General features: G+C 41.6%; 1 protein-coding gene across 3 annotated transcripts; it reads right to left on the reverse strand.

Annotated features, from left to right (window-relative positions):
- Nucleotide 1: 1 nt before the first annotated feature.
- On the reverse strand, nt 2–23,765 carry LOC139374542 (basic helix-loop-helix ARNT-like protein 1). Of its 3 annotated transcripts, none has more exons than XM_071115536.1 (20): nt 23,616–23,765; nt 15,325–15,413; nt 8,569–8,626; nt 8,274–8,421; nt 7,935–7,955; nt 7,725–7,760; nt 6,673–6,711; nt 6,235–6,392; nt 6,051–6,130; nt 5,877–5,969; nt 5,644–5,761; nt 5,085–5,234; nt 4,173–4,419; nt 3,628–3,734; nt 3,366–3,516; nt 3,100–3,185; nt 2,730–2,838; nt 2,349–2,436; nt 2,056–2,152; nt 2–1,882 (listed from the first exon to the last, which is right to left on the reverse strand). In XM_071115536.1, the coding sequence occupies exons 3-20, from the start codon at nt 8,579–8,581 to the stop codon at nt 1,725–1,727; spliced, it is 1,899 nt and encodes a 632-aa protein (XP_070971637.1). In that variant the 5' UTR covers nt 8,582–8,626; nt 15,325–15,413; nt 23,616–23,765; the 3' UTR covers nt 2–1,724. The 3 variants fall into 3 exon arrangements, with proteins under 3 accessions (XP_070971637.1, XP_070971645.1, XP_070971652.1); XM_071115544.1 differs by having other exon boundaries at nt 1,138–1,882; nt 7,931–7,955; XM_071115551.1 differs by lacking the exon at nt 23,616–23,765 and having other exon boundaries at nt 1,138–1,882; nt 15,325–15,434.
- Nucleotides 23,766–24,414: the final 649 nt, after the last annotated feature.

Consider the following 24,414-nt stretch of genomic DNA (forward strand, 5'->3'; position numbering starts at 1 on the left):
ATTGTATCCCAATTTGTCAATGCGTTTATTATTTGTCAATTTGTTTTACCACATTGCTATATATTCACAATGTCTGCTTGTGCTGTAGAGGACCCAAGCTAAAGCTGACATGTTGTTCATTAGCCACTCCTACTTAGTCAATGGAGCGTAAAGATCCAATATGGTCTAACACATGAAACTGGAGAGCAAGCCTAACATAGTGGCACCTTATCAGCTGGCTCAATCATCATAGCTTGTACACTGAACTTAAAAGATCCAATGTAGCTGTTTTTATCTCAATATCAAATTATTTGTGGATAACTAAGTACCTTATTGTGATTGCTTGAGAAATTTTGCTGGGAGTGGTCTGTGTTGGGAGGGAAAAACTGAACTGATCTTGGCAGAGGTTTGGAACTCTTGTTGGTCTAACTGAATTGCCACCTGGTGATGACACCAGGCAGGCTAAAACACCATCCCAACAAAAACAGGCCGAAATGTCAGGCGAACTTTCTTACCAGCGCTTACACTAAAAGGGTATTATCATTTTCACAGTATTCCAACCTATATAAAACACATCACATTTGACTGCACTGGGCCTTTAAGTACTCAACAGCTACTGTGGTGATGGTCAGCAGCTGCTGGATGTCAAGGTATCTAGCAGTGGGGACCGGTATTGCTTACACGTTGCATGAGCATCAAGCAAAACATACCTTTATTGAATGCAAGGTTCTCTAATAATTCTCAATGTAGGAAAATGTGTCCCGTCCTCGAAAGCCAGATTCCTTAATTTTAAGGCTGTAACATATTCCTCATTGATTTATAACCAGTAACTGTTATATTGCTCTTTTAATATTCACATTTTCAAATATGACCTAAAATCCTTGTGTGCGGATGTTATTAACTGGCTTCCATTAGCTCAGTTTGTTTTTCCAGGCGTTTCTCCTCACCACCACATTAGCAATGCAGTCCTGTTATCTCTGACTGACTGAATTTCTGCCACTGGATGGCAACATGATAAAAATATCCCAGCGTTGCACCAATAGGCTCAATGGAGGAAATCTGTCAAATAAATTAATTGAATTGCTTCCGTTACATGCAATTCCCTGAATGATTCACTCACCCACCCTTGGATTCATGTTCAGAATGCTTCTGGTAGTATGAGAGTGACATATGGATACAATTTATTCATTAGCGTCAATAACATACTGCATCAAATTCTGTTTATAGCTCAAAGTCTTCTGGAAAGAGATTCCAAACAAACTTTTAATAAAAAATATTTAACTGCTGATACAATTAATATTTCACTGCGGATACAATACACACACACCATATATTTTGCATAAAGTATTTTTTACATTATACTATTTAAAGATGTGATAACATTTTCAAATGGGGTTATCCAACAAGGAAAACCAATGTGTACTGTAGTGTAAAAACATCCAAACACAAGCATGTTTTCAATAGAAATCCCTGGTAGGATAATGCAGGAAAATAGCCATTGAAAAATGCTGAATTATCCTGTGGTGAAGAATGTCCAGCAGCAAGCTAAGGAGGGCACATACAGGTATACTTTGAAATGACCTGTCTCAGTCCCAACATGGAGGTCTCGGCTCCAATAAGTCCCACAGTGCCATGGTTCCTGATGATGCCACTGCATCATCAATTCAGGGTTTTGACATAGTTCTGTGGGACTTAGCCCAAGAGTTCCAACAGTCCTGCTATGCCTCGTTCCTCTTGGGCCGTCATCACAAGGGCCAGGGTAAGTCACTAAAGTCCACGGGGCCCCCAAGGCCTGCGTCAGCCTCCAGGAGACTCATGATCACAGCCATGGCTGCCTCATCATTACTGGGGCTGCTGGAGCCTGGCTCGTCCATGATGTCAATGCTGAGATGAGAGTTGTCACCTACAGGGGTGGTGAGGGAAAACACTGTAGTCAGTTACATGACTGGTTTTCGATACTGTACAGTTTAGATTTTTCCTGCACAAATACTACACATCACTTGAATGGGGAGGATTCCGTGTTTGTAATATTAGTGTTTGGAACATTTGTTGAAAATTGTGGGCATGGTTACTTACTCATAATGGACTGGTTGGAGTATGGGTATCCAATGGAATCAGGTCCTCCTGGTAGTGTTCCTGCCGACGGAAGGTCTGGTGTCCCACCATTTTGAATCTGCAAGAACAAATAGGTCAGTGCAGGTCTAGATGTAAGACCAGCTTTCAGCCACAGGACAGATGCCTGACTTCAAGTACCCAACAGACAATAGTGGATCAGCACAACATCCAATCAGCGATGCGAGCAATGTATCAATTTCTTGTGCCAGACAGTTCTATTGGAGGTTCTTATTGTGAGTCTCCCTTAGACTCACCCTCTTGCTCCCTGGAGAGCAGTCTGGAGGGGGGGTGCTGATGTTCAGGGGGCTGGAGCCACAGCTAGAGGGTGTTGAGCCTCTGGTCCTGTTAGAGAGAAGAACAGACAATACCGTTACACCAGGGTTCTGTGAGATAATCATCTAAAACACCTTCAGCTCCAGGTAATTCATCACAGCTGACATAGCCTAACTGAACAGATTCATTTGCAAGCCTGTACATTTTTGATGAAGGGTGTATCGATACCTGAGAGCAGGGGGACGAGTAGAGAAAAGTTATAACCGAACGAGAGGCTTTATGGTCTCTGTTGTTTTAAAATGGTTCTGCAACTATTAAGAAGGCGTCATCCATTTTCTGCCTAAACTCTCTCCATTTCTCACCTCTGAATCTCCATCACCTCCTCTGCGATCATACGGCCGATCTTGCCGGCACCTGCCCGTGTTCCGCCAGGGATGCCTGGCACCGTCTGAATGGCCCGTCTCCCTCCACCTGCAATCACACATATGACAATCACATTGCCTGCTCCTGGACTGACTGAGAACATTGCATTTTCACATTTGGTCCAATGCTTCTATACCGAGTCTTGTTGCGAGATCTCAACGGATGCTTTAGAATTTTGAAACACAGACACACTATATTATCAAAAAGAAAGCTATTCATTATAGTTGTATGTTGGTGTACAGAGAGAATCAGCTGACATCTCCTTCATATGTAGAAAAGCATGCTTTCTTTTACAACATTCAATGTCACCTTCTGATGTCAGCACACTGTCCATAGAGGCTGTGGGGGAAGCAGCAGACTGAGGATAGGGGTCTGCACCGTCTAGCATACTGCATCTAGAGAAGCATTCAGACAGCAACATCAGGACCAGTGTTTCAAGTACTAAAACAGTACATCCACTGAATAAACACTACGAGTTAGCTCTACAACAATCAATGAAGCACCACTTCAAATATGTACAGTATTCCTTCCCATGTAAACTTCATAGCTAGGATAGAGAGAGAAGGGCGACTTACGAGACCACTGTGTTTGTGGAGACAATGTACTCCACCTCTTTTGTCCAGGGATTCATGAAACTAAACCAGCAGCTTCTCAGCGTGATGAAGGAGCCATCTTTAATCTTGAACTTGTAACAGTTTGTGTTGATCTTTTCTCTCATTTGCAGCACTGTGAAACAAGATACCCCGGATGTAAGTTCAGAAAACTAAATGTGGTGACTAAATATAGTAAGATGTAAATCACAAAGAAATGTGTCGTGCCGGACAGTTGATCCCATACCTTGTCTGTGACATTCTGCCAGGTGGCCAATATCATCCTGATGAAAATACTCGTAGAAGGAGGTGCCTAGAAGCTCCTGGGGTAAGTACGCAAGAATGGCTGTGGCCCTGAATAGAGAAGATAGATAAGAAACTCTGTGCTTTTCTAATTGTTTTTGACAAGTCTTTAAAAATGTTACCGGAGCGTTTTCTATGAACATGAATCAGTTCACTGACATTTTTATGAAAGTTTGATTACCCTTCATCATGAGTAATAATGGCCTGTGAGGTGTCAAGCTGTTAGCAGGAGATTAATTCATCAAATATAGTGAGGCTGAACCTCCCTTGACAAGCCCATGTCGGTAGGCTGGTGTAGATGGGCTATTTTGGGTGAACGGTGGTTGAAGATGAGAATTTACATATGATTTGTTGCCTCTTCAAGTATTAGTTTAAACCATACTTCTAAAATGTGTGTTTCATTGGCCAACTTGATGAATGACTAGCACACATATAATCATAAACCAAAAATGTCATAGTAAAATTAAGGCATACGCTTTATCATCGTACCTCTGGTCAACAAAGACGAACTTCCCGTCGATGGCGTGGCGGGAGACGTATTCGGTGGGTTTGACGCGGATGTCCTCATGGGAGGGCTGGGGGATGATGTGGGGGTGCAGCCGGCCGATGGCCACCAGGCAGCTGAGGTTACAGCCCTCGTTGTCGGGCTCGTTGTCATCGTCCAAACCCATCTTGTTGGGCGGCCAGCTCTTCAGGTAGCCAGTACTGTGGATCGTGCAGAAGCTCTTGCGGTCAGCTGAAGGTAAAAAATAACCATTATAAAAAGATTTCCTCCCACAAGTTATCCATCGGTTTACATCGGTGGGCCATGACTTGAGGTCAAGCGTTAAATTACTGATTTAATGAGAAAACCACAAGTTAAGCAAACAAGTAATACTAGCCTGTATCTGAATCAACGGTCAATCAAGGAGAGAACGCTTTCCTAGATAAAATATTAATTAGCACTAGAATATTCAGCGAGAGCTCAACTGGAGATTTGCATTCTGTTTTGCATGACCTACGCAGCTTTTCTTACTAAATGGTTTTAAATCGCAGCACATCAATATTTCTTGCCTGCACTATGGCCTTTTTCCCCCTTCCTATTGTGTTATTGACTATGTTTATTTATTCCATGAGTAACTCAGTGTTGTTGTTTGTGTCGCACTGCTTTGCTTTATCTTGGCCAGGTCGCAGTTGTAAATGAGAACTTGTTCTCAACTAGCCTACCTGGTTAAATAAAGGTGAAATAAAATAATATTAAGTTCAACAATAAGCATATTGTTTAGCCATTTGGTACACAGTAGCATACATCCCGTGCTCTCATTGTAATGCTAGCATGATGCTAATGAACGGTGATGCCAGGTTTCTGAGTAAACAAAATAAAGATAGCAGGGAAGGAGGCCTAGATCTTGAGATAGGAACCTTTCTTTTTTGAGCAGGTGGAGGGGAAGTCCTTGTCCTCCGTTTTGACGTAGGGCCGGTTACATTTCATCCGGCAGAAGAAAGAACGTCTGGCTCCGGAGCACAGTCTAGACGGCCCAGGGGTAATGTCAGTCTTCACTGGCAGGCCAGCTGAGGGAGAACAATCAAATCGTATAAGACCACTGCTCAACATTGTGGGCTAATCATCCACAATAGCTTTAGAAATAACTTGCATACAATGTTAAAAGCATTCTACTCTTATAAGGTACATGGTCTATACATTTACGGTGCAACATAAATCATGCTGTTTACGCACATAATATAGCAGGTAAACTGCCAGTATTTTGGCACATATTTAGAAGATGTTATTGCGGGTGTAGCGAAATGCTTGTGTTCCTAGCGCTAACAGTGCAGTAGTATCTAAAAACAATTCACAATATTATTTACATAAGGCACAAAGCAGTATTTACATTCAGTATCTACTAAGACATGAAGCATTAATAATGTATTTAAGACTTTGTATCCCTTCCCCCCCCCCCCCCCCCAGGAGGGCGTTTACTTTTGGCGTCGATGAGTCGCTCCCGGGGTGCTGTATCCGACGACGACAGTTGCTCCTTGACTTTGGCGATGTCTTTAGGATGCAGGTAATCAAACAGACTCTGGCCAATTAGGTCATTCTGGGGAGAGAGGGATTGACTGGAAATTAACATTTGTGAGCTCAGATATGGTCTGACATAGTACAACGGCGAATATAGTATAACAGTAGGACATTGGACCGGAATGTAGACGTACCTGGCTATAGTTGAGGATCTTGTAAACAGACTCAGAGACGAAGAGGATCTTCCCACGATCGCATCCGACGACAAACAGAAAGCCATCAGCAGCCTAAAATAATGAGGTTTTTGTCATCAGGCTTACCCAGAGAGCAACTTAGCAGAGAGGAGTTAGAGGAGGGCTTGAACATACCCTCAATATTAAGTGCTTCAATTCATCATCGGACAGGAAAGACGGCTTGTAGTTCGCCTCTGTGTATGGGTTCGCTGCGCCTGTACAGAAACAGAAAAAGTAGTATTTTAATTATTTAATGATCAAGTTACAACCTCTTTGATGTCCAATGATAATTTGCCTGCCGTCTCTGTCTGCATCTCACCTCGTAATGTCTTCATATGCTGAACAGCCATGCGTAGAACTGTGAGTTTGTCCAGCTTGCGGGACATAGCGTTGCAAGTAGGCACTAGCGCCGCCAGCTCGTCTATAAAGCTGTTCATCTTGTCTCTGCGCCTCTTCTCAATCTGACTGTGTGCCTCCCTATTGGCAGAGTAGCAGAAAGCAAACTGTTAGAACAATTCCCAGTCCTTCTGTTACACAGTGCAATCTATAGACTATATAAAGTGCCTATTCATCGATGGGACACGAGGCTTTCTCTGTCTAATTAAAAAGGAGCATTTAATTCACCCTGGAAAGAGAGATTAGAATATATTTTATCCTGGAGTTTAACCACGTGCCAGGTCAGTGGAAACACTATGCATATTCATTGCCGACAGAGACTTAAGTGAAACATTAGGAATTCGGGAATGAGTCTGGGTACCTAGCATTTTTGATCCGCCCCTGATGATCACCACAATCCCTGGAGGAAGGAAAAAAAGGAGAGACGTTTTAGTAGGAAACGTATCCCTTCGCCACTGTTCAACACAGGTTATGTAATGGTACATACACTGAGTGAGTGTACAAAACATTAGGAACACCTGCTTTTTCCATGACATAATGACCAGTTGAAAGCTATGATCCCTTATTGATGTCACTTAAATCCACTTCAAAATCAGTGTAGAGGAAGGGGAGGAGACAGGTTAAAGAAGGATTTTTAAGCCTTGAGACAATTGACACATTGATTGTGTCTGTGTGCCATTCAGAAGGGGAATGGGCCAGACAAAATATTTAAGTGCCTTTGAACAGGGTACAGTATGCACCAGTTTGAGTGGGTCAAGAACTGCAAAGCTGCTGGGGTTTTCCATGCTCAACAGTTTCCTGTGTGTATCAAGAATGGTCCACCACCCAAAGGTGGTCCAGCCAAAGACAACTGTGGGAAGCATTGGAGTCAACATGGGCCAGCATCCCTGTGGAACACTTGACACCTCTCCCGAGTTGCGCAGCTGTCTAAGGCACTGCATCTCAGTACTAGAGGCTTCACAACAGACCCTGGTTCGATCCCAGGCTGTATGACAACCGGCCGTGATCGGGAGTCCCTAAGGTGGCGCACAATTGGCCCAGCATCATCTGGGTTAGGGGAGGGTTTGACCGGGGTAAAATAAGAATTTGTTCTTAACTGACTTGCCTAGTTAAATAAATAAAAATAAATAAAAAACCTTGTAGAGTCCATGACCCGGCAAACTGAGGCTGTTCTGAGAGTAAAAGGAGGTGCAACTCAATATTAGGAAGGTGTTTCTAATGTTTTCTACACAGTGTATATAACCCTCACCATGCAAATCCTATGAAAATAGATGAACACCTACTCAATTTTGCAGTGAAACCACTATCTTAACCCAACATCCGTCTCCCCTGTACAATTTATAACCAATAACATGGCAAAACTAAGCTTTTCTTTATACTGTAATTCATGCTTTTTGCTGCCAAAACTCTTACCTAAGCTTATCCTTGTCTGTATCCATACTGCTCTCGCTGTGGAAGATAATCAGATGCCATTAGTTTTACTGAACCACGTTAGATTAAGAATAATGTTTAACAGTTTCCTACTATCCATTTGCACTACACTATTCAGTGTCCCCCCTCAACAAAAATAAGGTAAGCGTAACAGACAAAAGGTAAAAAAAATTGAAACCGTTTCTTACTTACTCAACAGAAAATCCATCAATTCTGTAAAGAAAAAAAGAACGCATGAATCATTCTGTTGTCAGATGACTGTGGATCAGTAACAGATGGCAGGTAAATGACTGTACTTACAAATGAGTCAATATAGCACAATACAATTTTTTTTAAAGGGTATTGCAGGATGTGCAAATTTCCCCATAACTATGGCTAGCAAAGTCGGAGCGTTAATTACTACATCTTAACTGTAAAACTCAGTGAACCCATCATCTTCAGCACCGACTGGTGGGAGGGAGGATGGGGGGAGACTAAGGTGACTGAGTGCAAGGCCACAATGATTTGACGATGTTTACAGTAGGTGCTTACTGGTAGTCGGAGGTGCTGCCCTTCCTCTTGCGGGTGTAGTCCATGCCTTGGGTGTTGATGGAGCTGCTGATCAGCTCGGTGGAGCTGGGAGACATGAACTCATTCATCGTAGAGGTAATGTCCATTCTTTGGTCTGCCATTAGATAATCTGAAACAGAAACATGAATTAGAGCTAGACTGTAAATCTCAAGCTATACAGTTTACTTTGTACTTTGACCTATTTGGAGAAAGGATCATTCAAATGTATTCAGGAAAAATTCCTGAGAAAGCAAGGCACAAAATGAGTCTCGCTCACCACAAATGTTCATTACAGCTTCTGGAATTTTCTTCCATCCATTTGCAATTGCTCTGCTCTGGAGGGGAAAATGTATTACGTTCATTCAAAATCAGAACACTGAATCTTTGGACATTTAATTTCTTCACAAAAACACAATTAAGTCAAGTTTGCTCTTTTTGTGAGAATAAAGACAGAGTGGGAATTTCATAGTGTGCACTTGCCCCACCCACATGATTGTCAGGTCTGCTACAGACTAGAGACTGGTTGCCAGGATACCTCAGGAAAACATGCCATTTAGGACATGTCTGGATTACTAATTGATCTTGCAGGAATAGGAATGGACAGGAAGGACAATTCTCACTGCATCAAAAAAATGCAGTGTCGCCTCATTATCAAACAGGGGCCTTAAAAATGGGTCATACTGCGTCAAATGCACGTTATACCATACCTTGCCCAACTGGCATTTTTTCAATACATCAGTGGCACTTACGCAATTCTACCATAAAAGTGCTGAGTCAGTAAAGAGCAGACAGAAGCCCAGCCACAGGCCAGGGTTAGATGTTTTTGCTGACAACGTCACAAACATTATGCGCACGCATCAATGGGGCAGAAGTCTATGAGTTGTGATTCTGACAATGACAAGAAACCTCTATGTGGGGTATTGCAAGTGACTCGATTCTGCTAATTTCATCTTGTTCTTGATACCATGTCTTGTTTTGAGGCGTTTTGACTGATTTCATGTCAATGCGAATATGGCAAAAATTCACTAGCTAGCTAACAAACTACTAATGACATATTTGAGAGACAGCAAATGCTCATTATGCAAACGTATTTATGTTTTCATTCAACACTGGATATTAAATATAGTTTACATGTTGTAAAAAATCTAAGCCAACCCTGTCTGTTTTGCCACAGCTGCTAAAACAACCAACCCGTCTATTAGCCTACCTACATTCATACTAGGCTGCCTCATGTCAAGTTCAAATGCATCTTAAGGACAGTGTGCAATCTTCTCATCCCTGTCAGTCAGGTTATCTAAGTAAGAATGAGTCTTGTTGGGCAGTGAGTTCCAAGCCTCTCTTATATTGAGTAGGGTGTCCAATCAAAAACACATCTTTTGACCAATTGGTAAAATAGTGTTAAATGTGTAGATAGCTAATCCTCAAAGAAAACCAATGGTCCAAACTTCATGTCTATCATAATCCTTTCCAAAGTAACTGGAATTTTTACCCTTGTAGGATGGCCAAAATTAGGGTGACTAAATCAATGGAGTCCAGAGGAAAAGAGTGGTAAAACATAAGGAAAAATGCACAGCATTGTGTTAGCTAGGCTGGATGCTGTGAGAGAATGAACAGGCTCATCTCCATTTGGACTGGTCTACTTTCTTTTCGAATCCCCAGGACATTAAACAATAGAGTTAAGATAGCTTTCAATTGAGACGTAGTATTTTAATATTTTAGTATACACTTTTCATTAGGGATGTGCATCTTCCCCTTGTAAGCAAATTCAATGCGCATCTGAATACATGGGCTCCAATACGTTTTAGTTTGAAACGACTCAGCAATTCGGTTTGATTAGAGAACGAGTTGATGCAAAACGATTTGTTGCATAAACATTTGCTGCATAAACACTAGGGCTGAGTCGTCTGTTCTTTCCACCAATCAATTTGTTAATGCAAACAGCTGTGCAACCACTAGGGTCAAGATATCCTGTGGGCGTGTCACAGGGTTGGCTAATAGGACCTTTGTTATTCCTAATCTATATCAATGGCCTTGCTGCTGTGTCTTCCCATTCTCTTTGCTGATGATAACAATTAGATTTTATCACACAATCATTTTGATTCACTAATTAATGAAGCCATCTCAGGCATGGCCAAGTTTTCTGAATGGTTCCAGATATCTTTAAAATGTAAAAAAAATTAATATATATCCTACTTTATTGTATTCACAAAAAAAAAGCAAAAGTCAATTGGTTGGAATGAAACGGAACAAGTCACAGCCACTAGATTCCTCATAGTTCTAATTGATGAAAAGTTATCTTGAATTTTTTTTCTTCTCAATTTGTCTGCAGCAAAGTGAGATTAAATCGGGTTGGTATTATCAGAAAGATTAGTGGTTTGGTTCATCAGGCTTACTTCCCAACTCTAGCTTAATTTACCCAAAATACTCAACATACAAAATACATTTGCAAGACTAGCCAACTCCTCATATTCCCTAGCTCCATCTGCACCTTTGTTTAAGAAACTCAATATCTTGTCTATTTCCGACCTTAACATACACCAATTATGCACTGTGATCTACAAATACTTATACATCCCAGAGAGTTTACCTAAACCCTTCAATGGATTCTTCCAGATTAATTCTGAAATCTATTTATATAAAACACAATACACTGCAATAACCCTCACCCTCCCCACTGCCGCACCTTAAATAGAGAATTCTCTATCAGATACAGAGGTCCCATACTCTGGAATTCTTATCTTCACATTGCCAAAATCATCATCATCATCATCCCTCAATAACTTCAAGTGAAAACTGGGGCTCAGCCTGATGAACCAAACTACTCAGTAATCTCCTCCATATAGCCTAACTCTCTCTCACACACCAAGTTTTTTTAGTGTGATTACTGATAAATGAATTAATACATTTATAATTAGTAGTTTGTTATTTGTTTTAACAACAACAAAAATGTACTTGTATCTGTATTTCTGTTTATCACTTGTTTTCTTTCGTGCATTTGACTGAAAAGTTGTTAGTGAAATCCCTCATTTGTTTAATAAAAAAAGAAAGTATTCTCAACCCTTGCTCTCTTTACACGACACATTGCATGCAAGAGGCCAATAGGACCTAGGCCAATAGCATAGCATATCATAATCAAATCAATAAATTGGTTATAACAAAACTCTGAACACATAAAACATGTGACTGCAAAATGGATGCAGAGGATGTGACAAATAAACTTGAAATTGAGAAATATTTACTGGTTGCTCAGGAGGTAAAGGGGAAGTCAGATGCGTGGAATAAATTTGACTAGTGGAAAAAACTGAAGATCAAGATCAAGGAGCAAGTGCTGCATGCATATTGTGTGTGCCAAACAGGTGCTATTATTTATAGTGTGTGTGTGTGTGTGTGTGTGTGTGTGTGTGTGTGTGTGTGTGTGTGTGTGTGTGTGTGTGTAGATTTTTTTTTAACCGAGTCTGGTGTAACTTCTTATTTTTTTGTAAAGCCTTTAATACAGCAAAGACTAAAAACAGTCGCATTCATTCATTAATGCAATTTTCTGAAATAGAACGATTTAGGGCTATTTATTGTTTAAACTGGTTGCTTTGTTATTTTAAAACCAAATGCTTAATTGCATTTCAAATCATGAATGACTCGTACGCTGTGTAATGACATGAACTAATGATAGATACAGTAGCCTATAGAAGTATTTAGGGTTGCAAAGGGTCAGAAACTTTCCGGTAAATTTCCAGAATTTTCCCGGAAATTTTCCATGGGAAGTTAAGCCCGGGAATTTGGGAAAAAAAGTTAGCTTATAACAGTGAGCCTTTTTTGTGGGATACCCATAAGGCAATTCTAGGTCTTGTGGCATAGTTTAAACAAAGTACCCCCAAAATAACTGGAATTGCAACCCTCTGCATGCACAGTGCATTTTTCCATTACATGCGCAGTGCACTTGTTAAGGTATTTTTTATGAATAATGACTAAATTATGTATACATTTCAATCAGAACTATGACTAAACAGAATACTACTATGTTACTGTATGGATGTATGAATCTTATTATAATCCTAGTACTGAATATAATGTGAGTAATTATAATCAACAATTAGAACAAAGACTGTCTGTTCCTTGTTAGAAACAAATGAAGTTATCGTCAGACTGGCTGGAAGGCTGTGTTCCTTACACATCTTATCTCTACACAGGGAGAGGAGAGACCTTGAGTTAGTTGTAAATTATTTAACAGGTGGTGGACGATGTGGGAAGGCTTGTGAACTATACTGCTATTGTATCGGAGTGGAGGAGGGACAGTTTAAAACCTATGATGTCATTTTTAGTTTATAACCTGTTGTACATTTTACCATGATCAGTACTCTCGAGAATATACGCTATTGAATGATTTTGAGACTGGCCTCTGTCCATTTTATGCAAATAAGTATCTTACAAATTCTTAGGAATGGGCAGTGTTTTAATTGGTTAATAAACATATAGGATTCTAATTCCTTTGACAACTCTTCCATCACATGCACAGCTGATTCTCAAGATCTTGCACACTAATGAGATGCTATTGAGCCCACACTACTACACTGTCTGAGCCAAGGACTATATGCTTTCTGGTAAGTTTTGATTACAATACTGGGTGGGGTGAATATATTTTATATGACTTACATTATTTTAAAAAAATTGTAAATAGTAGACAACAGCAAAGTGTGTTTAACTTCTGGGATAGGGGGCAGCATTTTCACTTTTGGATGAATAACGTTCCCAAAGTGAACTGCCTCCTACTCAGTCCCAGATGCTAATATATGTATATTATTATTAGCATTGGATAGAAAACACTCTGGAGTTTCTAAAACTGTTTGAGTGATGTCTGTGAGTATAACAGAACTCATTTGGCAGGCAAAAACCTGAGAAAAAAATCTAAACAGGAAGTGGGAAGTCTGAGGTTTGTAGTTTTTGAACTCACCCCTATTGAATACATAGTGGGATATTGGTTGTTGCACTTCCTAAAGCTTCCACTAGATGTCAGTCTTTAGAACGTTGTTTCAGGCTTCTCATGTGATGTGGGACCAGATGGGAGCTCTTTGAGTCAGTGGTCTGCCTACAGCCTCGTTCTCAGTCACGTGCTTTCACTTGAGAGGTAGCTGTCGTTCCATTGCTTTTCTACAGACAATGGAATTCTCCGGTTGGAACATTATTGAACTTTTATGATAAAAACATCCTAAAGGTTGATTCTATATTTAGTTTGACAAGTTTCTTCGATCTGTAATATAACTTTTAACATTTCGTCCGAATGGACCAGATCGCACGTTTTGATTTGTTTACCAAACGCCCTAACAAAATAAGCTATTGGACATAAATGGACAAAAATGATGGACATTATCGAACAAAACAAGTATTTATTGTGGAACTGCGATTCCTGGGAGTGCATTCTGATGAAGATCAAAAAGGTAAGTAAATATTTATAATGCTATTTATGAATAATGTTGACAACCCAACATGACGGATATTTCTTTGGCTAGTTTGGGCTCTGAGCGCCGTTCTCAGATTATGCTTTTTCCATGAAGTTGAAAAAAAATCTGACACAGCGGTTGCATTAACTTCTTCGATATAGGGGGCGCTCTTAATTTTTGGATAAAAAAAACGTTCCCGTTTTAAACAAGATATTTTGTCACGAAAAGATGTTCGACTATGCATATAATTGACAGCTTTGGAAAGAAAACACTGACGTTTCCAAATCTGCAAATATATTATCTGTGAGTGCCACAGAACTGATGCTACAGGCGAAACCAAGATGAAATTTCAAACAGGAAATGCCCCAGATTTTGAAGGCGCTGTGTTCCAATGTCTCCTTATATGGCTGTGAATGCGCCAGGAATGAGCTACACTTTCTGTCGTTTCCCCAAGGTGTCTGCAGCATTGTGACGTATTTGTAGGCATATCATTGGAAGATTGACCATAAGAGACTACATTTACCAGGTGCTCGCTTGGTGTCCTCCGTCAAAATTATTGCGTAATCCCCTTTGATTGTTTGGGGCATCCGGAAAAAGGCTTGTCCGGAGAAGACAAGGTGAGCGCTACCATCCGTCCTGTGTCATGCCAACAGTAAAGCATCCTGAGACCATTCATGTGTGGGGTTGCTTTTCAGCTCACTCACAATTTTGCCTAAGAACACAGCCATGAATAAAGAATTGTACCAACACATCCTCGGAGAGCAACTTCTCCCAACCATCCAGGAACAGTTTGGTGACGAACAATACCTTTTCCAGCATGATGGAGCACCTTGCCATAAGACAAAAGTGATAACTAAGTGGCTCGGAGAACAAAACATTGATATTTTGGGTCCATGGCCAGGTATCTCCCCAGACCTTAATCCCATTGAGAACTTGTGGTCAATCCTCAAGAGGCGGGTGGACAAACAAAAACCCACAAATTCTGACAAACTCCAAACATTGATTACGCAAGAATGGGCTGCCACCTGTCAGGATGTGGGCCAGAAGTTAATTGACAGCATGCCAGGGAGGATTGCAGAGGTCTTGAAAAAGAAGGATCAACACTGCAAATATTGACTCTGCATCAACTTTATGTAATTGTCAAAAGCTTTTGACACTTATGAAATGCTTGTAATTATACTTCAGTATTCCATAGTAACATCTGACAAAAATGTCTAAAGACACTGAAGCAACAAACTTAGTGGAAATTAATGTGTCATTCTCAACTTTTGGACACGACTGTATATAACTGTTTTCTATACCATCTACTGCATCTTGCCTATGCCGTACAACCATCGCTCATCCATATATTATATGTACATTTTCAACGTTTTACATGTGTGTATATGGTAGTCGTTGTGAATTTGTTAGATATTACTGCAATGTCGGAACTATAAGCATTTTGCTACACTCGCATTAACATCTGCTAACCATGTGTATGTGACCAATCAAATTTGATTTGAAAATGTATTTTATAAACACAAGGAAGTGAAATTTCATCACCAAAGTGCATTTTCACCCACTCTGGGCAGAGTTGGTAGACACCCCATAGTGAGTGATACCTTGGTTTGAGATGAAGAGAGAGAAACACCTCCTGGTTGGTTGGCCTGGCTGCTATTCCTCCTCTGGGACACTGGGATAGGTGCGCTACCTGTACAGAGAAGAGGACTGTCAGATGTGTTCCGACTATGGCACAAATCCTAACATTCTAGACCTAGTTTACACATCACAGAAACTCAAGCAATAGGCTATGTTGGAAGGTCAAGGATCAGTGTTTTTCACTAGCGCCAGCTATAATGCCGGTTACACACTTATTTTCAGCCGGGTACTTTTTCCAAGTTAGAGAGAAAGTAGTTCATTTTTATTTATTTTTTACAATTAGCAAGTCAGAAGAAAAGTCAGCCCAGCCCTCTCCCACTAGAATGAACGATAAGAATTAGGCTTGGGTAAATACCTGCAGTCAACTTGTGCAATACGTTAGAAGATAAAGATCATGTTCTTCACTTCACCGGTCATTTCAAGCTTACCAGTAGTCACCAGCCACGTGGTGTTTATTTACAGGCAGACAATGACGAGAGAACAGAGTCTTGTGACTCACTAACTGTACTGCAGCAAGTGCCAGGTGACCTAGTTACAGTATGGAATGTGCTAAAAGTTCTACAGTTGTGCATTTGGTTTGCTAATTTAGTAGCTAGTTAGCTATCTAGCTAAGTGGTTAGCTTCTTTCAAAATCAAGCATTGTTTTGTAATCGCAGAGAATCAATCCCCTCTTATACAGTGCCTTGCGAAAGTATTCGGCCCCCTTGAACTTTGCGACCTTTTGCCACATTTCAGGCTTCAAACATAAAGATATAAAACTGTATTTTTTTATGAAGAATCAACAACAAGTGGGACACAATCATGAAGTGGAACGACATTTATTGGATAGTTCAAACTTTTTAAACAAATCAAAAACTGAAAAATTGGGCGTGCAAAATTATTCAGCCCCCTTAAGTTAATACTTTGTAGCGCCACCTTTTGCTGCGATTACAGCTGTAAGTCGCTTGGGGTATGTCTATCAGTTTTGCACATCGAGAGACTGACATTTTTTCCCATTCCTCCTTGCAAAACAGCTCGAGCTCAGTGAGGTTGGATGGAGAGCATTTGTGAACAGCAGTTTTCAGTTCTTTCCACAGATTCTCGATTGGGTTCAGGTCTGGACTTTGACTTGGCCATTCTAACACCTGGATATGTTTATTTTTGAACCATTCCATTGTAGATTTTGCTTTATGTTTTGGATCATTGTCTTGTTGGAAGACAAATCTCCGTCCCAGTCTCAGGTCTTTTGCAGACTCCATCAGGTTTTTTTCCAGAATGGTCCTGTATTTGGCTCCATCCATCTTCCCATCAATTTTAACCATCTTCCCTGTCCCTGCTGAAGAACAGCAGGCCCAAACCATGATGCTGCCACCACCATGTTTGACAGTGGGGATAGTGTGTTCAGCTGTGTTGCTTTTACGCCAAACATAACGTTTTGCATTGTTGCCAAAAAGTTCAATTTTGGTTTCATCTGACCAGAGCACCTTCTTCCACATGTTTGGTGTGTCTCCCAGGTGGCTTGTGGCAAACTTTAAACAACACTTTTTATGGATATCTTTAAGAAATGGCTTTCTTGCCACTCTTCCATAAAGGCCAGATTTGTGCAATATACGACTGATTGTTGTCCTATGGACAGAGTCTCCCACCTCAGCTGTAGATCTCTGCAGTTCATCCAGAGTGATCATGGGCCTCTTGGCTGCATCTCTGATCAGTCTTCTCCTTGTATGAGCTGAAAGTTTAGAGGGACGGCCAGGTCTTGGTAGATTTGCAGTGGTCTGATACTCCTTCCATTTCAATATTATCGCTTGCACAGTGCTCCTTGGGATGTTTCAAGCTTGGGAAATCTTTTTGTATCCAAATCCGGCTTTAAACTTCTTCACAACAGTATCTCGGACCTGCCTGGTGTGTTCCTTGTTCTTCATGATGCTCTCTGCGCTTTTAACGGACCTCTGAGACTATCACAGTGCAGGTGCATTTATACGGAGACTTGATTACACACAGGTGGATTGTATTTATCATCATTAGTCATTTAGGTCAACATTGGATCATTCAGAGATCCTCACTGAACTTCTGGAGAGAGTTTGCTGCACTGAAAGTAAAGGGGCTGAATAATTTTGCACGCCGAATTTTTCAGTTTTTGATTTGTTAAAAAAGTTTGAAATATCCAATAAATGTAGTTCCACTTCATGATTGTGTCCCACTTGTTGTTGATTCTTCACAAAAAAATACAGTTTTATATCTTTATGTTTGAAGCCTGAAATGTGGCAAAAGGTCGCAAAGTTCAAGGGGGCAGAATACTTTCGCAAGGCACTGTATCAATAGCCTTGCCGTCTAATATTGGTTTTGTGAGTGCAGCAAACTGAGTAGAATTTTTGTTAATTCTATAACTTTATGAGCTGGGATGTCTGTCCTGAAAATTGTTTAGGTCCGAGACTATATGCATTGTACTCGTTAGCATTTATCATTCTAAATGGGATTTTACATGTATTTGTTAGCATTGCTAAGATTCAGATTACAGCGACTCAGTGGGGTTCGAAAATAGCGGCCCTTGTGTTCAGCAATGTGTGTTGTGTACACTACGGTTACAGTCAAATTTCTTTACACAGAAGGATGTGGTATGAAAATGCATGTACTTGCATGTAAGTTGCACTGGATAAGAGCGTCTACTAAAATGTAAAATAATTTTGCTGTGTATTTTGGTTGTAATCAAGGCATTTGAATATACCAGAGGCCACCAAAAGAGTTTGTTCAGCAAAACAATTCTTAACCTGGAGGTGCAAGCCACCCCAGACCCCCTTGGCCAGGGGGATCCTGGCTGGCTACTCCATGTGCTTGTGGAAAAGACTGAAGGATGTCAGCATAAAAGCAATTTCACATTAAAGTCGTCTTGAACTGAACATTAAATAATGGTCACATAATATACTATAGGTTATTATTAATCAGGAGGATTAGAGTCTTGATTGAATGGATTATACATGCAAAATACTATTCCATTTATCTTATTCCATTGAGCCAACCATTAATTCATGGCTATTTTAGGCCTTTCGAGGTCACTCTCGACAGTAGTTTAAAAGGCTTGTGAAAGTAATTTCTTCCTGGCCTGAAAAAGAAAAGCACTTCTTGTTAGTGTTTTCTGAGGGAGTGGGACAAAGCACTGGGAAAACCACTGTGTCATGATCAAAACAACGCGAAGCAGAAAACTGGGTCAGCCTCACCGGCTCAATTTCTCTCCTTTATTGCATACAGCTGCCTACTTACAGCATTGGCAATGGATAGCCTAGTTTGATTAAAGCATGGTCTCTGAGGATATAATCACAGAATGGCTCCCAGGCACAGCTGAGGACATAGTGTAGTTCCAGTCCATAGAAAGCTTATTCCATGGCCCATGGATTTACAAAAAACAGTCATGACAGAAGTCTCAGAAATGATCCATCATGCCAAGAACACGTCAAGGAACTTGTGAGCATATTCAAAATGCAAAAAGGCAGTTTGGAGCATTACATGTGAGTGTAACATGTTACCAAATAAAGCACCGGTATTCGGACACAATGTTGGACCCTGCCAAAGTACAACTCACTGGCAATGAACAGGCTTTACGGAGTCAAAAACCTGCCAGCCAAAGTTGTCACAAAGCAGCATTGTTTGGTTAGGTACAGTACACTAGCTAGCAGTCATAGTCCACATTTATTTATTTTTTCACATTTTTGGCCGATACCTTTAGCCGATATTTTCCTTGCCAAAAAAAACCCCAATATCAATAACCGATATTTACAATTTTAGCTGCTTTTAAGCCCGAGTTACACCAGAAACACACAGTCCCTCCATCAGTGCTCAGACTGTCGGCGTTAGAAATGGCAGCAGTTTTACAGGCGCCCAACCAATTGTGCTACTATGCAGGTTTTTTTCGCGTTATTTGTAACTTATTTTGTACATAATGTTTTTGCAACCGTATCTTACGGAAAAAAAGAGCTTCTGTATATCAGGACAGCGATCACTCACCTCGGAATAGATGAAGATAAAATCTTCAACAAGGACGACGCACAAGACATTCTCCAAACACCCCACAGGGCCAACATCCCCGTTATTTGCAAGACGAAGCGACCCAGGTACAGAGGACAAAGAGACGGATGCCTGGTCAGGACCCGGAGAAGGCGACTGGGAAAGCTGCCGTTACCGTCAATACTACTCGCCAACATGCAATCATTGGACATTAAATTAGACGAGGTATGATCACGAATATCCTACCAACGGGACATCAAAAACTGTAATATCCTATGTTTCACGGAATCGTGGCTGAATGACGACATGGATATTTGTCTGTGCATATTCGTATACAAGAGCTGGTGCACGATATCTAAGGAAGTCTCTAGATTATGCTCGCCTGGAGTAGAGTATATTGTGATAAATTGCAGGCCACACTACCTGCCTAGAGAGTTCTCAGCTATACTTTTTGTGCCTGTTTATTTACCACCACAGACAGATGCTGGCACTAAGACGGCACTCAGTCAGCTGTATAAGGAAATAAGCAAACAGGAAACCACTCACCCAGAGGCGGCACTCCTAGTTGCCGGAGACTTTAATGCAGGGAAAGTTAAATCAGTACCAAATTTCTATCAACATTTTAAAATGTGTAACCAGAGGGACATTTTTTTGAGATCACCTGTACTCCACACACAGAGACGCGTACAAAGCTCTCCCTCGCCCTCCATTTGGTAAATCCGACCACAACTCTATCCTGATTACAAGGAAAAAATAAAGCAGGAAGCACCAGTGACTTGGTCTATAAAAAAAGTGGTCAGATGAAGCAGATGCTAAATTACAGGACTGTTTTGCTATCACAGACTGGAACATGTTCCAGGAATCTTCCGATGGCATTGAGGAGTACATCACATCAGTCATTGGCTTTATCAATAAGTGCATCGAGGACATCATCCCCACAGTGGCTATACGTACATACCACAAGCCATGGATTACAGGCAACATTCACACTGAGCAAAAGGGTAGAGCTGCCGCTTTCGGGACTCTAGCTCATCACTAAGCTAAGGATCCTGGGACTAAACACATCCCTCTGCAACTGGATCCTGGACTTCCTGACGGGCCGCCCCCAGGTGGTGAGGGTAGGTAGCAACACATCTGCCACGCTGATCCTCAACACTGGAGCGCCACAGGGTGCGTGCTCAGTCCCCTCCTGTACTCCCTGTTCACCCACGACTGCATGGCCAGGCACGACTCCAACACCATCAATAAGTTTGCAGACGACACAACAGCCTGATCACCGACAATGACGAGACAGCCTATAGGAAGGAGGTCAGAGACCCGGCTGGGTGGTGCCAGAATAAAAACCTATCCCTCAATGTAACCAAGACTATGGAGATGATTATGGACTACAGGAAAAGGAGGACCAAGTACGCCCCAATTCTCATCGACGGGGCTGTAGTGGAGCAGGTTGAGAGCTTCAAGTTCCTTGGTGTCCACATCAACAACAAACTAGAATGGTCCAAACACACCAAGACAGTCATGAAGAGAGCATGAAAAAGCCTGTTCCCCCTCAGGAAACTAAAAAGATTTGTATGGGTCCTGAGATCCTCAAAAGGTTCTACAGCTGTAACATTGAGAGCATTGCAAGGCACTACAGCGGGTAGTGGGTACGGCCCAGTACATCACTGGCGCTAAGCTGCCTGCCATCCAGGACCTCTACACCCGGCGGTGTCAGAGGAAAGGCCCTAAAAATTGCCAAAGACCCCAGCCACTCCAGTCATAGACTGTTCTCTCTACTACCGCATGGCAAGCGGTATCGGAGTGCCAAGTCTAGGACAAAAAGGCTTCTCAACATTTTTTCCCCCAAGCCATTAGACTCCTGAACAGGTAATCAAATAGCTACCCGGACTATTTACATTTTGTGCCCCCCCCAACCCCGCTTTTTACGCTGCTGCGTATATATGTTCATCATATATTTCTAGTCACTTCAACCATATCTACATGTACAATCTACCTCAATCAGCCTGACTAACCGGTGTCTGCATGTAGCCTCGCTACTTTTATAGCCTTGCTACTGTATATAGCCTGTTTTTTTACTTCTTTACTTACCTATTGTTCACCTAACACCTTTTTTGCACTATTGGTTAGAGCCTGTAAGTAAGCATTTCACTGTAATGTCTACCTGTTGTATTTGGCACGCTTGACAAATAAACTTTGATTTGAGAGAGGCTGGACTGAGGGCTTGTAGGCCTGTTGTAAGGCAGGTCCTCACCAGACATTACCGGCAACAACGTCACCTATGGGCAAACCCACTGTCGCTAGACCAGACAGGACTGGCAAAAAGTACTCTGCACTGACGAGTCGCGGTTTTGTCTCACCAGGGGTGACGGTCGGTTTTGCGTTTATTGTCGAAGGAATGAGCGTTACACCGATGCCTGTACTCTGGAGCGGGATCGATTTGGAGGTGGAGGGTCTGGAGTGGTGTATCACAGCATCATCAGACTGCCAGCAGTGACGACAAGCTCAATCTCAACGCTGTGCGTTACAGGGAAGACAACATCCTCCCTCATGTGGTACCCTTACTGCAGGCTCATCCTGACATGACCCTCCACCATGGCAATGCCATCAGCCACACTGCTTGTTCTGTGCGTGATTTCCTGCAAGACAGGAATGTCAGTGTTCTGCCATGGCCAGCGAAGAGCCCGGATCTCAATCCCATTGAGCACGTCTGGGACCTGTTGGATCGGTGGGTGAGGGCCAGACCCATTCCCCCCAGTAATGTCCGGGAACTTGCAGGTGCCTTGGTGGAAGAGTGGGGTAACATCTCGCAGCAAGAAAGGGCAAATCTGGTGCAGTCCATGAGGAGGAGATGCACTGAAGTACTTAATGCAGCTGGTGGCCACACCAGATACTGACTGTTACTTTTGACCCTCCCTTTGTTCTGGAATACATTATTCAATTTATGTTAGTCACATGTCTGCGGAACTTGTTCAGTTTATGCCTCAGTTGTCGAATCTTGGTATGTGCATACAAATACTTATGTTAAGTTTGCTGAAAATAAATGCATTTTGCTGAGTTTAGGTATGCACGTCAGCTTTGACATCGGTTGTTAAACTAGACATCAGCCTATACCGAGGTTGCCATTTTTAGCTAATAATCGTCCGATTCCGATATGTTCACCGATATATCGTGCATCCCTACTGTTAAGCATTGAAAATGCACTTTTTGGTTGAATTAAACTATACTATTTTCTTTAGTAATCTAGTGGAGGAAAAGTTGCAAAAAATATAAAATAGTAAAAGTACAGATACCCCAAAAAACTATTTAAATAAAAATACTTTAAAGTGCTACTGAAGTATTTTACACCGCTGATTTGTGTCATTAGAAAATGTAGGCCTAAAGCTTCAAATCTTGTTTTTTTTAAAAGTTGCAAATAATGCTCTCTTAGCAGGTAGCTAACCCCATTCCTTGAGCATTTGGTTAGTATGAATGATACAGATATAAAGTCGTTATAGATGTCATGGAATGCAATCAGGTTCTATTTGCATGTGGGAATGTCATGAATACATCCCTTGGAATATTTCCCCTTTACTTTTATTATTAGTTACTGGACCACCTCGTGGGTCACTTTCAGACAGCCAAGCTGGGTTTCCACTAGCTCACTCAAACTCTTGGGGGCATTCTGCCTTCTCATTGCCGTTTTCAGCCATTGGCTTTGCCCACGATTGGCTCATGTGAACTACAATCCCGACGCTGTTTTAACGTCTAGAAATATCAATAATGATTGCTTGAGATATGACTTTCTAAACATATTGCCCTCATCTTTCATCAACAAGAAATAATCCTTCAAATATATAAAAAAAAGAGGATTGCCCCGAATTGCAGGAACGCCCACATGGGGGAGCGCTCACATGCAGGAACGCCACGAATTACGGGCTGCAGTTCCACACTATTATTAACGAGCCCAGCTAGCTCCAACTAATGACGTATCCAACTAACGTTGGATGATACCCCTGTCCAGCAAAAAAAAAAAGCTACAGACCCTAACTAACGTTAAAATTACTAGGCTTGGATATTTTAGTCCACAGCTAAAATACACTTTCATCTAAGACACTTCTAGCCACAGCGAAACGTTAAGTTTACATTGTCCTAACTTGGCTAGCCCTAAATTAATCTTGTTATCTAAGGTAACGTTAGTTAGCTGACGTTACCCAACTAGAACAGCGATATATAGCTAGCTATGCAACTAGCCATTAGTCATCACGACACATGCTGAAAATATTATGTATCTACTTACATGAGATTAACTAGCAAGGACATCTCCATCTAATGGACCCCTCTGTCTAATGTTACGTGAACTGTGATATAAAACGGTAACGTTACTCTGTCTGTGACCTACTTTCTCCCTCCGTCATGACCAGTGCTGCACCACTAACCTAGTTTTTCTAAACCAATTGCACAGGAGGACGACACTACGTCTTTTCTCTCACCAATCAGAAAACGATTGAGAACAGGAAAAGATAACGGACATACTACCTTCCAATTACAGAGTGCCAATATTTTCCGAGGTGGGACCTGGCCGGTGGCAATGGGCGGATTCGATTATGCTGAACCGTGGGAAACCGGGCAAGGGGCCGTTACGTCATCGGCGACAACGGGTAGGGAGAAGCGGCCTGGTCATGTTTTCAAAAAGGCAGCATGGTGCATCGTCCAGAAACAATCTTTTCCATAAAATAAACGTTAGAATTTTCTAACTGGTTTTCATTTGGGAAGGCAGATAAATCTAAAAAGCAATCACTTTTGCATGTGAAAACACATAATCCTACTCATTACTTCACGTACTCCTACGCCACTTTGTTCTCTGTGAACTGTGAATGGGGCACCTGTCTCACACCCGGGAGGTAGCCCGGTTCCAAAACGAATGCAATTAACTTTCACCCTTGAAAACCACGCCTACAACGGGCGCCCGGGCGATATTAATCGAACCCCCTCACTGGAACGTCTTCACTGGCCTGGGCTGATCCTCGATGGTCTGGAAGGGCTTCCTCCCCTGTATTCTCCTTCTTCCCATCTGCACATACAGTGCCTTGCGAAAG

The sequence above is a fragment of the Oncorhynchus clarkii genome, chromosome 2 (assembly GCF_045791955.1).
Source record: "Oncorhynchus clarkii lewisi isolate Uvic-CL-2024 chromosome 2, UVic_Ocla_1.0, whole genome shotgun sequence".
Classification (NCBI taxonomy): domain Eukaryota; kingdom Metazoa; phylum Chordata; class Actinopteri; order Salmoniformes; family Salmonidae; genus Oncorhynchus; species Oncorhynchus clarkii.